Source organism: Lethenteron reissneri, chromosome 33, assembly GCF_015708825.2.
Source record: "Lethenteron reissneri isolate LAM-NWPU_2019-01 chromosome 33, ASM1570882v1, whole genome shotgun sequence".
Classification (NCBI taxonomy): domain Eukaryota; kingdom Metazoa; phylum Chordata; class Hyperoartia; order Petromyzontiformes; family Petromyzontidae; genus Lethenteron; species Lethenteron reissneri.
Window position 1 is genome coordinate 5027831 of NC_083811.1, and position 13865 is coordinate 5041695.

Here is a 13865-nt window from a genome sequence, read left to right on the forward strand (position 1 = left end):
TATTTTTATTATTTTATTATTTCCCTTCTACGTGACTTTACCGAAAGAACCAAGAAGATACAACAATCGAGTTGTGCGGATTGAGAGAGTAGCAGTGGTACTCTATGCACAAGCCATCGTGAATGTAGGATAACAAGCGCCAATTTGTGCAGCATGCATTTATTTTTTGTTCACGAACCCAACTCGACATTTACAATTTTCGTTGTTGTAAAAATGCGAAATTATCAGCTCCGGCGCTCATAATGTACTCGCATCGTCCAAACTTTGGCCATGCTGGTAAGCAGGTTCAACACTGATTATTGTTTTTTTACCCATTTTTCTGGCAACAAAACTGACACCTTTTTTTACAAAGAGTCATGTTTGCATTGACCACAATACCTGCGGTCGGAATGCAAACAAAAAACACAACTCTGATAATGTATGCACTGTCCTTGAAATTGATTAGTCCACACCCGAGACAGATTTTCTTAGAGCCTCGTCTCACATGGTGTTGGACCAGATGACGCCAAAAGGCGCACAACTCAAAGACAATGCACCATCAGAGTATGAGAGCTCGGGGTAAACATTTACACCATTGGAACCTCCTTTGCCAGGAGCAAAATATGATAATTGTATATATTTTGCTCCTGGCAAAGGAGGTTCAAAAGGTTCAACACTGTTTAAAATTCGTTGTTTTTTTTCAGCGCTGGCGGCAGCGGGCAGGAGAGGGGGCAGCCCGGAGCATCGCAGGACGACAGTAGGAACTGCGGATCAGGCCGACAGCCGCCGTCTCCCGAGCAGTGAGTGTGCCACCGTCACAGACTACTGCAGTGGCCTTACCCCCTTTTTAAATCGTTTATATTAAGTTCACTTGCTTGCTTGCTTGCGCGCTTACGACCGTGCAAATCTTTCGGTCGTTTTTTAACCCACTTCCCGTGATCCAATCGAGCTGACATTTTGCACACAGACTCGTTGTGCGTGACAATTTATTTTCGTGAATTTTTTTTTTCCAAAATTTTCTACATTTTAGGAAAAAAAAAATTATATTTAATTACCAATTGCTTAATGGTGGCAGGCAATCATCTGACCCACAGGTGGCAGCCATCTTAAGCCAGAGGACGAGAGGACTCTAGCCGCCCGTTTCAAAGACCAATGTGGGCTGGGTTGTGGCCCATTGAACACGCAAATAAAGAATTTATAGTGAAAAACTTTGTTTTTACGGGCTATTTTTTTCCTCCTGATGACGATCGCTTGTGTTGTGATCGAAACGTCGTAGTTTTTTGTTTATTTTATATTTACTATTTTTATGAATTTGTACCTATCTACGTGACTTTACCTAAAAGACCCAACGAATATTAAAAAAATGGTTTAGTTTGAAGAGTTTAGATTGAAATACTGTTCTCCCTTAGGGACGTTATGCTATGATCGCCTCGCCCTCAATCCATTTCGCTCGGTGTGCCCCCCAATTTGCCGCCCCAAGTAATAACATTTTGTCACTCGTGCCGCCACCCCCCCCTCCGTTCCCTGCCGTAATCGCTCCGTTCCCGTCGACGGCCGCGTCGTGTGCCGGCAGCGAGGAGCAGCTGCAGGGCGGACTCTTCGGTCGCAAGGAGTTCTGGCGCAAGATGTTCAAGTCTCAGAGCGCGCACAGCGACAGCAGCAGCCAGTCGGAGCAGGACACGTCCGAGTGCACGACGGCGCACTCGGGCACCACCACCGATCGACGCTCGCGCACGCGCACGCACCGCGTCACACTCCGCAAGAAGCTCAAGCTGCCGCTCGGTGAGTAACCCCGCTGATGATGATGGTGTCTCAGCCGATGGTGTTTATGATGCTGATGATGATGATCACGACCGCGTCTCAGCTGATGGTGTTTATGATGTTGCTGCTGCTGATGATGATGATCACGATACATACAGGAGATGCATCCATTGTTTTTTGTTGTTAAATATCCAATCACATACCATAGGAAATGCAACAAAAAACAATGTGGTTATTTATTTATTAGAAATGTGACACGATAGTAATGGGCACTCCTCGATTATTGATTTTTTGTAGCCATGGAGTAATTTGTGTTTGTTTATAAGATCCCTGTTTTCCATTAGTTTAAACTCTACATTTATATACACGGGTGGTCAATATCGCTGTTCGCTCGTAGGTGGCTCTGGGCAGCTCCTGAGTAATTTAGGCATGCGAGCCACACAGCTCAGTGTACACTACACGTGGTGGCGCTTGGCAGGCATTTCATAAGGAATGTTTTGCCATCGATATAGATCGCGTCATGTCTTCATTTTGCACGGCGTTAAATAACGAATGCGAATTTTACACAGTGCATACATTTTTCAGATGTGCGTAGATTGCCTGACATCAAATCAACTTAATGGACATTCATGCAACTTTACCGATGAATAATACATTTTCATTGCATATGTGCTTCGCTACCGTGTTGTTTTTCACGTAGGTAGGGTACATTTTTTTGTGTCTAGGGTACATTGCTTTGATTGATTTATTATGAAGTGTTGGGAATTCATGTATACTTAATTGACCACTCCGAGGCACCTTTATTCACGTGAAGTTTGCTCCATATATGTATTTAAAAGCTAGATATTTCGCAATCTCCTTCATGTGTATGGTTCTATCTCTTGGGATGATGACTGCTTGAGGGGAGGCCTTCATCCAGCAGTGGATTGCTCATGGACGGGTCGGCTACCATAGCAATGCGGACAATCTCTGTAGCACAAGCAGCTGTCATCGAACACAATCAGAGAGGAATTGGGGGGAGGGTCGCCAAAATATATTATAATCGGGTTCTCAAAACGAAGGCAACACTATTCCGGCTGCAGCGAGGAGGCAGACAACACACACACACAGACAGACAAAGATCGCCCGTATAGCTTTAACAGACTGTTGGGGCAAGTGATGTTATCGAGCACCTATGAAGGCCGGAACGGTACACGGGGTGGGTGTGTGGCCAGCACCACGCCCCACCGCCTTTGTCTCCCCAGTGGCAATGTTTACATACTGCACCAGGTACTCATTAGAAGGCTGAATCGACTTAGGGGAGGCCTAGGACCGGGTCAGATATTTGTCACTGGTGTTGGCCGTGAGCGGGAATGGAACGCGGGTGGCCAGGTTCGTAGTCCCAGCGCGCTAACCACTGCGCCACCGCTGCACGCGAGGAGGCAACTCAAGCAAATGCGCTGGTTCTCACTGCAGGAAACTGGCTCAAGAGAGGCTCTCTGTCAGGAACTGCTGACCCCAGGGAGGACCTTTTGGACGTGGCCTCGATAGACCGTCTCTCTTTCATCCGACAGAACTCCAAGGTACGGGGGGGGGGGACCCCTTTGGTTGTGTTCCCTTCGTCGGCTTGCTCGCTCGCGCGCGACAGCCGGTCGTAATTAAAAAAAAACCCATTTATGAAACGTCACGTGTGGCTGCAGCCAGACTGCACGAAAGAAAAGTCGCTCTGCTCCCTGTTTAGTATTCTGAATCTGACATGGAAATGCCCGAAGCTCTGAGAGCTCAACTGAGGCAACGCCGTAAAGAACCGATACCAAAGTTTACACTTTCTGAAATGAAACAAATTATTGGGTGATTCGTTGTGCACAAGCACTATTAACGAACGAAAAAACTCAACGCATTCATCAACAACACTGTGGCCTTGAAAGAAAATATATACAATAGGCACCATTTCAGGCAGTGGTCTTTCTACACGGCGCTAAATAGAGAGGCCAGAGTGACAGAGTACAGAATAAGAGTTGGAGATTGTACTTGTTTACACCATGGGACATGATTAGAATTACAAAACTGTTTCCTTATAGAACAGTATTTTTTTAAATATCGGTATATGATTAGTTGCCAAAACAGTAGCTATTGAGTAACGTGGAGGGAAACAACCAGAGGACCCGGTGAAATCTCCTCGTGAGCACAGGGAGTGAAACGCCGCAGAAACTCCGATTAAATACAGCAGCAGGCGTCAGGGTCGGGATCGAAGCCACGACCTCCCGCCTACCGGTCGACGTAGTTGACGTCCCGACACGTTGCGGTGTCCAGGTGAAATTCACGAGCGTCACGAAGCTGTCGGAGGCGGGCGGCCTGGAGGACGGGCGTCCTGGAGGCGGCGAGGAGGAGGAGAATTTCTTCAAGAGGCTGAGCCGGTGGCGTCTCAGTCGGAGGCACCCGTCCAAGATCACGCAGCCCGAGGAGAAAGACGGTGCTCCCACCCACCGTCCAGAAATGAGCGATTTCTTTAGATCAACGTTTTACACTACACTATACACTACTAAACCCTTTTGTACACTACCAGAAACTATTATACACTACTATACCCTGCTATCACCACTACACTATACACTACGACACACTACACTATACACTAATATACACTACACTATGCACTACTTTACACTATATACCACACTACTATACACTACTATACACTACACTATATACTACACTACTATACACTACTATTGCTGTATTCACAAATACAACAACTCACAGCCACAACTTGCTTTTATTTTTATATGTTGAACAACTATGGATAGTATGTACGGTATGTATTCATTTCCTCATTTGTTTTCATTTTCAAATTTTACTGCTGGGTAATTAATGAAATGGTGCTTGGAGCGGCAGACTTGTGCCAGAAAGGTGCCATTCATGTAAACGAAAACTAAAAATGTACTTGCCTATGGGGATATGTGAATTACTCCTTTCCTTCACCAACCCACACTGACTGGCATGGTGAGGTATGGTCAAATCACTCCTAAGGCCCGCACGCCATGAGGAGGCATTCATCCAGCAGTGGATTGATGAAATGGCTGTACCTGCAGATACATTCATGGGTATAAATATAAACGTTGCCTTGGCCTCTCCTAGGGCCTGGTACATTGTGGCTATTAATTTAAACATGTTATTTATAACCAGGTGAGAGCTCTTTCTCAAGGGAGACATGCGTCAAATAAGGTTAAACATTTAAGAAAAGGTCAACAACAACCGAGTACATATGATAAATGTTGCGATTACATTTAGCAAACATTTTCAAAACGTTACCCTTTAAAACAGAGCATAATCGATTCCCACGACAGTTTAACAGGCCATTAGATGATCTCTGTGGAGATAATTTGCCGAAAGGCGTTGGAGCCTTCCTTAAACATGTGGAATTTACACCGTTCGAGCTAACCTTTGTGTTGTTCTTTTTTTTGTTGTCAAATATAAAATTCCACCGCCACAGTGGCACAGCTGCTGGAGGAGCACCTGGCGTCAGGTCAGGAGGCAGGGCGGCGCAGGAACCTGGTGAACATCAGCGCCATCCGCCTGGGCATGAAGCGCCTCCAGTTCCTGCTCAACTGCAACGACCCGGGCACCATCCCCGACGCCTCCATCCTGGCGGCCGCCCTTGACCTGGTACCTGGCGCGCCACGGCCTTCCCTTGCGCGGACGCGCGCACCTCGCTACCACTTGCACGCACCCCGCCACCACTTGCACGCACCCCGCCACTACTTGCACGCACGCCCCGCCACCACTTGCACGCACGCCCCGCCACCACTTGCACGCACCCCGCCACCACTTGCACGCACGCCCCGCCACCGCTTGCACGCACCCCGCCACCACTTGCACGCATCCCGCCACCACTTGCACGCACCCCGCCACCACTTGCACGCACGCCCCGCCACCGCTTGCACGCACGCCCCGCCACCACTTGCACGCATCCCGCCACCACTTGCACGTGCCCCGCCACCACTTGCACGCACACCCCGCCACCACTTGCACGTGCCCCGCCACCACTTGCACGCATCCCGCCACCACTTGCACGCACCCCGCCACCACTTGCACGCACGCCCCGCCACCGCTTGCACGCACGCCCCGCCACCACTTGCACGCATCCCGCCACCACTTGCACGTGCCCCGCCACCACTTGCACGCATCCCGCCACCACTTGCACGCGCCCCGTCACCACTTGCACGCACCCCGCCACCACTTGCACGCGCCCCGCCACCACTTGCACGCACCCCGCCACCACTTGCACGCACCCCGCCACCACTTGCACGCGCCCCGCCACCACTTGCACGCGCCCCGCCACCACTTGCACGCGCCCCGCCACCACTTGCACGCACCCCGCCACCACTTGCACGCATCCCGCCACCACTTGCACGCACCCCGCCACCACTTGCACGCACCCCGCCACCACTTGGACGCATCCCGCCACCACTTGCACGCACCCCGCCACCACTTGCACGCGCCCCGCCACCACTTGCACGCACCCCGCCACCACTTGCACGCACCCCGCCACCACTTGCACGCGCCCCGCCACCGCTTGCACGCACCCCGCCACCACTTGCACGCGCCCCGCCACCACTTGCACGCACCCCGCCACCACTTGCACGCACCCCGCCACCACTTGCACGCGCCCCGCCACCACTTGCACGCACCCCGCCACCACTTGCACGCGCCCCGCCACCACTTGCACGCGCCCCGCCACCACTTGCACGCGCCCCGCCACCACTTGCACGCACCCCGCCACCACTTGCACGCGCCCCGCCACCACTTGCACGCACCCCGCCACCACTTGCACGCACCCCGCCACCACTTGCACGCGCCCCGCCACCACTTGCACGCGCCCCGCCACCACTTGCACGCACCCCGCCACCACTTGCACGCACCGCGCCACCACTTGCACGCACCCCGCCACCACTTGCACGCCCCGCCACCACTTGCACGCACCCCGCCACCACTTGCACACACGCCCCGCCACCGCTTGCACGCACGCCCCGCCACCGCTTGCACGCGCGCGACCCCAGGGATGGTGTTGTGCAACCGCGGCGGCAGTGTGAAAGAGACCCAGTGCAAGAGGTCACTGGGTTTGATCTTGCACGAAGCTCGTGGGCCACCCTGGACCGCATCCACTGCACAAACAAGGGCAGATGCGGATACCCGATGCACAAATGTAAAATGGAAAACTCTCCAGTAGTGGTGCGACTGTGGTCATCCAGAACAGACCATACAACGTACAGCGACGCAATGCCCGATCGACAAATACGACGGAGACATCACGGCGATACGCTCCGCTACCGCCGATGCAGCTATCGGGCTTGACCACCAGAATGTGAAATTGAGCCATACGTGGAGATACGTAGAGCGTCTAAATGCGATCACTTGCCAAGATGCCGTACAGGAGCTAGTGGTTATATGCATTGTATAGCAAGAGGTTGTAGTCGCATTCAACAAGGTAAAGGTGTCGAGCCAGGACAGGAGTACGCTTGACGCATTCAACAGCATGGGCAGCTGTTGGAAACGAGTTCCAGACTCTGAGGGTAACGGAGCGATGGTTTGTTGGGGGTCTTACGTTTTTGGTGTCTCCCTTGCGCGAGTACTTGATGTACCTTCTCGGTTCTTTCGGTAAAGTCACGTAGAAGGGAAATAATAAAATAATAAAAATAAAACATAATTTTCACGACGTTTCGGCCACAACGCAAGCAGCCGTCCTCAGGTGAAGAACAGGTCTGTCGGAAAGACAGCGTCTGAAAGATGAATCCCTGCAGTCACGAAAGCTTTAAATCGAAATTTACTCGATGTACCTCAATCCCTCACACGTCCATACCCATCGCATCCTCCCTCTGTCTCATGACGCGCACGGCAGCAGCGGAAAGGGCGACAGTAAGTCGCTGTGGCATCAGTTACCTTGGTCACGCTGACCCCTTGACTTTACCGGTGTACACCGCTGATTCGATCGCAAACTGTTCGCGACTCTGCCTTATGATGCTGCACATTAATCGGCCCCTGTTTCGTAGATGACCTTGTACACTTTCAGTTTTTAAATCCTTTATATTAAGTTCACTTGCTTGCTTGCTTGCGCGCTTACGACCATGCAAATCTTTCGGTCGTTTTTTAACCCACTTCCCGTGATCCAAACGAGCTGACATTTTGCGCACAGACACGTTGTGCGTGACAATTAATTTTCGTGAAATTTTTTTCCCATAACTTTACACTTTTTAGGAAAAATATATATATATATTTAATTACCAATTGCTTAATGGTGGCAGGCAATCATCTGACCCATAGGTGGCAGCCATCTCAAGCCAGAGGACGAGAGGACTCTAGCCGCCACGCAAATAAAGGATTTATAGTGAAAAACTTAGTTTTTACGGGTTATTCTTTTATCTCACAGGCGCCCACCTTGGCCAAGCTTTTTACGAGTGATTGAACCAACGTTTATCCGAAATGGGATCTGTGCTCCAAGATGAGTCTTGCACTCAAAGTTTGGGTCCATTCCCGTTACGGCAGCTGTACAAACTGTGCTGAATCGGCCATCATCATGTCAGCCTGTCCGCTGCAGCGTATCCTGTCCCACGTGTCTGTTGCCTCATCTCTCTCTGCACAGTCACTGGCATGCTTGTTTTTATTTTTCCCCCCACCTCAACTGCGCTGTTTGTGTGCGTGCATACATGCGCATGTCTATGTGTGTGCGTACTTGTGTGTGTGGTGTATTTGCGTAACTGTGTGTCCGTGTGCGCGCGTGTGTGTATGTCTCCCAGCGTGCGCATCTGTGTCGTGCGCGCACACGTGTGAACGTGTCCGTACATGCCATTGTGTGTGTGTTTGTGGGGAGCGGTAGTGTAGCGGTTAGCGCGCTGCGCTATGAACCCAGCGTCCTGAGTTCGATTTCCGCTCACGGCCAACGTCAGTGACGTACTCAAATGAGTACCTGGTGCAGTGTGTAAACATCGCAATTGGGGAGACAAAGGCGGCCGGGCGTGGTGCTGGCCACACACCCCCTCGTGTGCCGTTCCGGCCTTCATATGTGCCACTCGCTCACAGCACTTGCCCCAGCAGCCTGTTAAGGTTATACGGGGTGGGGGGGGGGTATCTGTGTCTTTGTCGTTCTGTTGGTGCCTCTGTGCCACGCTCACACAAAGCGCTGTGGGAGTGCTTTGTTGTGGTGGGTGGCCTCACCTCTGACCCTGCAGCCCTGTTGCTGTTCGGCCGCCACAGAGCTCTCGCTGAACAGCACAGGTAAACAGCTGTCGGCTTCCCTGGCCACAGCTTGTCGTATGCATCTCCAGAAGGGGTAGCACCTTCTCTGCTGTAAATTCCTCGTGTTTCCAATTTTTCGACGATATCACGCGATGTCGTACGACATTGTGTCCACTATACTGTAATTGTATGTTAAGGATCCTTTATTCTGTCCTGATAGATGGTCGGCGCAGTTTTAAGCGAAACGTCATACGAACTTACTACATTTTTTTGCGAAAATTGCTCTTCACTTACCGGTGAGCTGAAACAACAACAATAATAATGTGTGCATTTAATTGCTTGCATGGTGCATGGTGTGGAGGGTGTTACAACATTTGGGCAGATCATTGCCTGGGGTCTCGCCGAAAAATGAATCGTAAATTATAATTTTGTTGTCTGCCTTTATAATACAAATGGTTTCGTCAAATCGTGTTTATCCAAAGTCTCGGGAAACCGATGCTGCGATAACGGTCGTTGACAAAATTCAATGTCGTATCGTGAAAAAGATTCCATCGTGGCAACCCTGTAAATGGTCTCTCCTTATCAGTAAACAGGAGGAGTGTACGATATTACTATCGTCACCCGGCAGACAATATTTGTGAGCACGTATGAATGTATGTTGAATTTATTTCGCACCGTACGTAGCCAACCGTGCTAATCGGAGGTGCGGGAAAGGACAGCAAGTTGGAGCGATGGAATAAATCCCTACACTGTGGTAGTCAAGATCAAGTTTCAAATTAAGACACTGCTTGCAATATCAGTCTGATCGATAAGCACAGGATAAATACGATGTATGCCAAGAAGCATGTGAGCGCCACTGCTCCGCCCCGACCCGACAACACAGATCATTCATGTAACAAGCACATTCAACTGTAGTGCATGTCGAGCACAGTGGCTTGTTGCCAAATACAGGGAATATATATATTCGTGGTACTGCATTTTACAACAAGCTGGCCTGCCAGCTCAGGCAGGCCAGCTCTACGGAGAAGTTTGAGCACATAAATACGCAAATGCCCAAAATGCGACCGTGTGCACACGTGAAGCACACGCTAGCACTCGCAACATAAACACTGTAGTTCTTGCTAGATTTGAAGCTTTCGTGACTGCAATGATTCATACTCTTAGGTTTTTTTCGGTAAAGTCACGTAGGTAAAATAATAATAATATAAATAAAATAACTATAATTCTTGCACGTGAACTAATGTTGCTGGTTAAGCAACGTGAGACATTTTGCGAAATAATAACTTGGACAAAACGCATTCCTTTGCCAATCTTGCCCTAAAGCTATACAAATCTCGGCATCGGTGCTGGGAAGCTGTGATAAGTTCCATACTCATCAGTTTAAGGAGTTGGCAGTTTTTGGAGAGAAAAAAATGTCTTTCCGACAGACCTGTTCTTCACCTGAGGACGGCTGCTTGCGTTGTGGCCGAAACGTCGTGATAATTATTTTATTATGTTTTATTTTTATTATTTTATTATTTCCCTTCTACGTGGCTTTACCGAAAGAACCAAGAAGATGAATCCATGCAGTCACGAAAGCTTTAAATCGATGTTGAATTCATTGTCCAGTGAAACCTTTGCGGACAGCTTCGGAAGGGTCTACCTTGTGACGAATCTAGCAACCTTGGCAAAGGTCCGTTTGGCGATCGTCCGCTTGAAGGACTCGGCACTGCTGGACAGCGCAAGGGGCCGTCCATAAATGACGTCACGCACCCAGGGGGGGGGGCGGGGTCAGACATTTGTGACGATGTGTGACGATGGGGGGGGGGGGGTTTGAGAAATGTGAAGTCACATCAAAATGCACATCTTTAAATAAATATAAACACGTTCTACTTAATCAAATAGACGTTTTCATAAATGTTTTCTCCTATAACATCAGAGTGCAGCGCCACATTAAATACGCACTACAACGACAATAGTTTAAAGCGATTTAAAGCATATTAAAGCAGGACTATACCTAATAAATAAACTTGAACTTGAATGTTTTTTTTGGGGGGGGCGGGGGCAGAGCTTTGTGACGTCATATTTGAGGGGGAGGGCGTCTGACTGTTTGTGACGCCGTGTGACGAAGAGGGGGGGGGGTCAAAAATCGTCCCAAATCACGTGACGTCATTTATGGACTGCCCCCTACCACCGGGCGACGGAGCCTTGGCAGACCGCCGTCGTGACTGCCGTGCGCTGCCCTGCGCCCCGTCTCTCTCCCCCCCACCCCGTCCCATCCCCCAGGAGGCCCCAGTGGTGGCACGTGCCGCCCTCTTCCTCGAGTGCGCGCGCTTCGTTCACCGCTGCAACCGCGGCAACTGGCCCGAGTGGATGAAGGGCCACCACGTGACCATGTCGCGGCGCGGGCTGTCACGTGGCCGCTCGCCGGTGGCAGGCAGCAAGCGCAACCAGCGGCTGCAGTGGAACGCGTCGAAGCTGTTCTTCCAGTGGGGGGAGGTCCGCGCTTTCTCCCAGAAAACACTCTCGTTTGTTGTGTTGCACAAGTTGTATTTGCACCATTGGAACCTCATTTGGCAGTAAAAAAATATGATGATTGGTGTTTTACCCTTCTATCTGGCAACAAAACTGACACATTTTTTTTTTACGAGGAGTCATGTTTGCATAGACCACAATACCTGTGGTCTATGCAAACATGACTGCAATACCTGTGGTCTATGTAGTGCGCCTTTTGGCGTCATCTGGTCCAACACCCATGTGAGACTAGGCTCTAAGGAAAGCTGTCTCGGGTGTGGACCAATCAACTTCAAGGACAGTGCACATACATTATCAGAGTTGTGTTTTTTGTTTGCATTATGACTGCAGGTATTGTGGTCTATGCAAACATGACTCCTCGTAAAAAAAGGTGTCAGTTTTATTGCCAGATAGAAGGGTAAAAAAACAATTATCAAGTTTTATTTGTTGTTGTTGCAATAACGTTTCAATTGTGCTGTTGCTATGACAGGGTGGGGGGGGGTATTGCCTTTTGTAACGCTTAAAAGTAAAGCAGAGTACGGCGCGAAAGCAAATGCAGTCGAAATTGATTCTTATGCTATTGATTCACGCACTGAATTACGTGTGCATTTGACAGGATTATGTATGAGCTCTGCTGATTATATTATGTGCACATGATGTCCCAATTATATACTTATGTTGAAGAAGCGAACACAATTTTTGTAGGCAATGGACAAAGTGAGAAACAATACGATTGAGATGGGAAACTAAAAGCAATGATTGTTGAATTAAAATTGTGACTGAATCACGATCATTCAAATCCCCTCAGGGGGCGGGGGAGGAGGGTGGTGGAGGGGTGGTTGTGAATCATTGCACCCTGAAGACAACCTCGTGATTAAACCGAGTCTCAAGTGTCTGCGAGTTGATCGTCTGATCTCAGTCTCACTGAGCTATAGAGTTCCTCTTCAGAAGTTACCTGGCCACAAATGATAGCTCAACGAAGTGGCTTATCACATAGAAATGCAAAGCGGCCAAAATACTAAGCGCATGTATTTTAAATGCGTTTAGTGACCAATGACTATACTTAAATTTCGAATTAAAGCTTTCGTGACTGCAGGGATGCATCTTCTTGGTTCTTTCGGTAAAGTCACGTAGAAATAAAAGAATAAAAATAAAACATAACTAAATAATTCTCACGACGTTTCGGCCACAACGCAAGCAGCCGTCTTCAGGTGGAGAACAGGTCTGTCAAGGAGACAGTCTGAATGGCACGCCCCAGGCTTGGAGCGACTATTTAAGCTGGGATGGAGGGGGGAAGAGCGCCTTGACAAAATAATTTGCATATCAAGGAGAATTTAGCATATCTGTATTTCCCATAATATGCAACATTCCTCTTGATATGCAATTTTTTTTGTCAAGACGCTCTTCGCCCCTCCATCCCAGCATAAATAGTCGCTCCAAGCCTGGGGCGTGCCATTCAGACTCTGTCTCCTTGACAGACCTGTTCTCCACCTGAAGACGGCTGCTTGCGTTGTGGCCGAAACGTCGTGAGAATTATTTAGTTATGTTTTATTTTTATTATTTTATTTCTACGTGACTTTACCGAAAGAACCAAGAAAATGACTAGACTTAATGACCACACCGACACGGGCCCAGCACTCTTTGCAAGGCATATTAACCTCGTGCTCCTGCTCCGAATCGAGAGGTCTTTTGAGAGGACTTCGGAAGCGGCATGTCTGTGCCCTCATACTCGGTGTCGTGAGTTGTCACGTCGCGTCGCGTGCGCTGCGCCAGGCGATCGGAGTGCGTCTGGACGAGCTGAGCCGCACGGAGAGCGAAACGCCCGTCGGCCTCCTGGGCCTCATCCATGACGACGAGATGAAGAAGCAGCTCAAGATGGAGGACGAGGAAGAGGACTTCCTCGATGACAGTGAGGAGGGTCCTAATGACGCATTCTTTATCTATCCACTGCTGGGCGAAGGCCCCCCCCGCCCACCACTGTAAGTTGTGGAGGTTGTATGACCATACTTCACCACGCTTGTTCAGTGTGAGTTGGTGAGTGCGGAGGAGCGGGTTGCGCCAGGACCGGTTTGAATATCGCACGCCACTAATGCTGGCAACGGCCGGGTATCGAACCCAGGTCGCCGGGTTCGTAGGACAGCGTCCTGCCCGGGCCTTCGTCAAGCAGTGGATTGATCATGGCCGATTTTTCGACGACGAGCTAAATCTCGTGTGGTGTCCCGGTAACGACGGCGTGTCGATCTCCAACAGACAGCGTGAACCCTTCCAAGTGCGGCTGCCCGTTTCCTCTCAAGATGGCCGCCTGCCAGCTGCTGATGGAGATCACCACCTTCCTGAGGGAGACCTTCCCGCTGCTGCCCAAGCCTCGGACGGAGCCGGCCGCGGTCAGATCTTGCACCACTACCTCGTGAAACAGTTGT

At 49.9% G+C, this 13865-nt stretch overlaps 1 protein-coding gene across 1 annotated transcript in view; it reads left to right on the top strand.

Moving 5' to 3' along the window:
* Window positions 1-13865, top strand: part of UNC80 (unc-80 homolog, NALCN channel complex subunit) — a 122748-nt gene that overhangs the window by 40456 nt on the left and 68427 nt on the right. The window contains 8 exon segments of the mRNA XM_061564383.1: window positions 684-779; window positions 1553-1761; window positions 3196-3302; window positions 4033-4192; window positions 5213-5385; window positions 11218-11430; window positions 13219-13354; window positions 13696-13829. Of these exon segments, the coding sequence (XP_061420367.1) occupies window positions 684-779; window positions 1553-1761; window positions 3196-3302; window positions 4033-4192; window positions 5213-5385; window positions 11218-11430; window positions 13219-13354; window positions 13696-13829 (1228 nt within the window).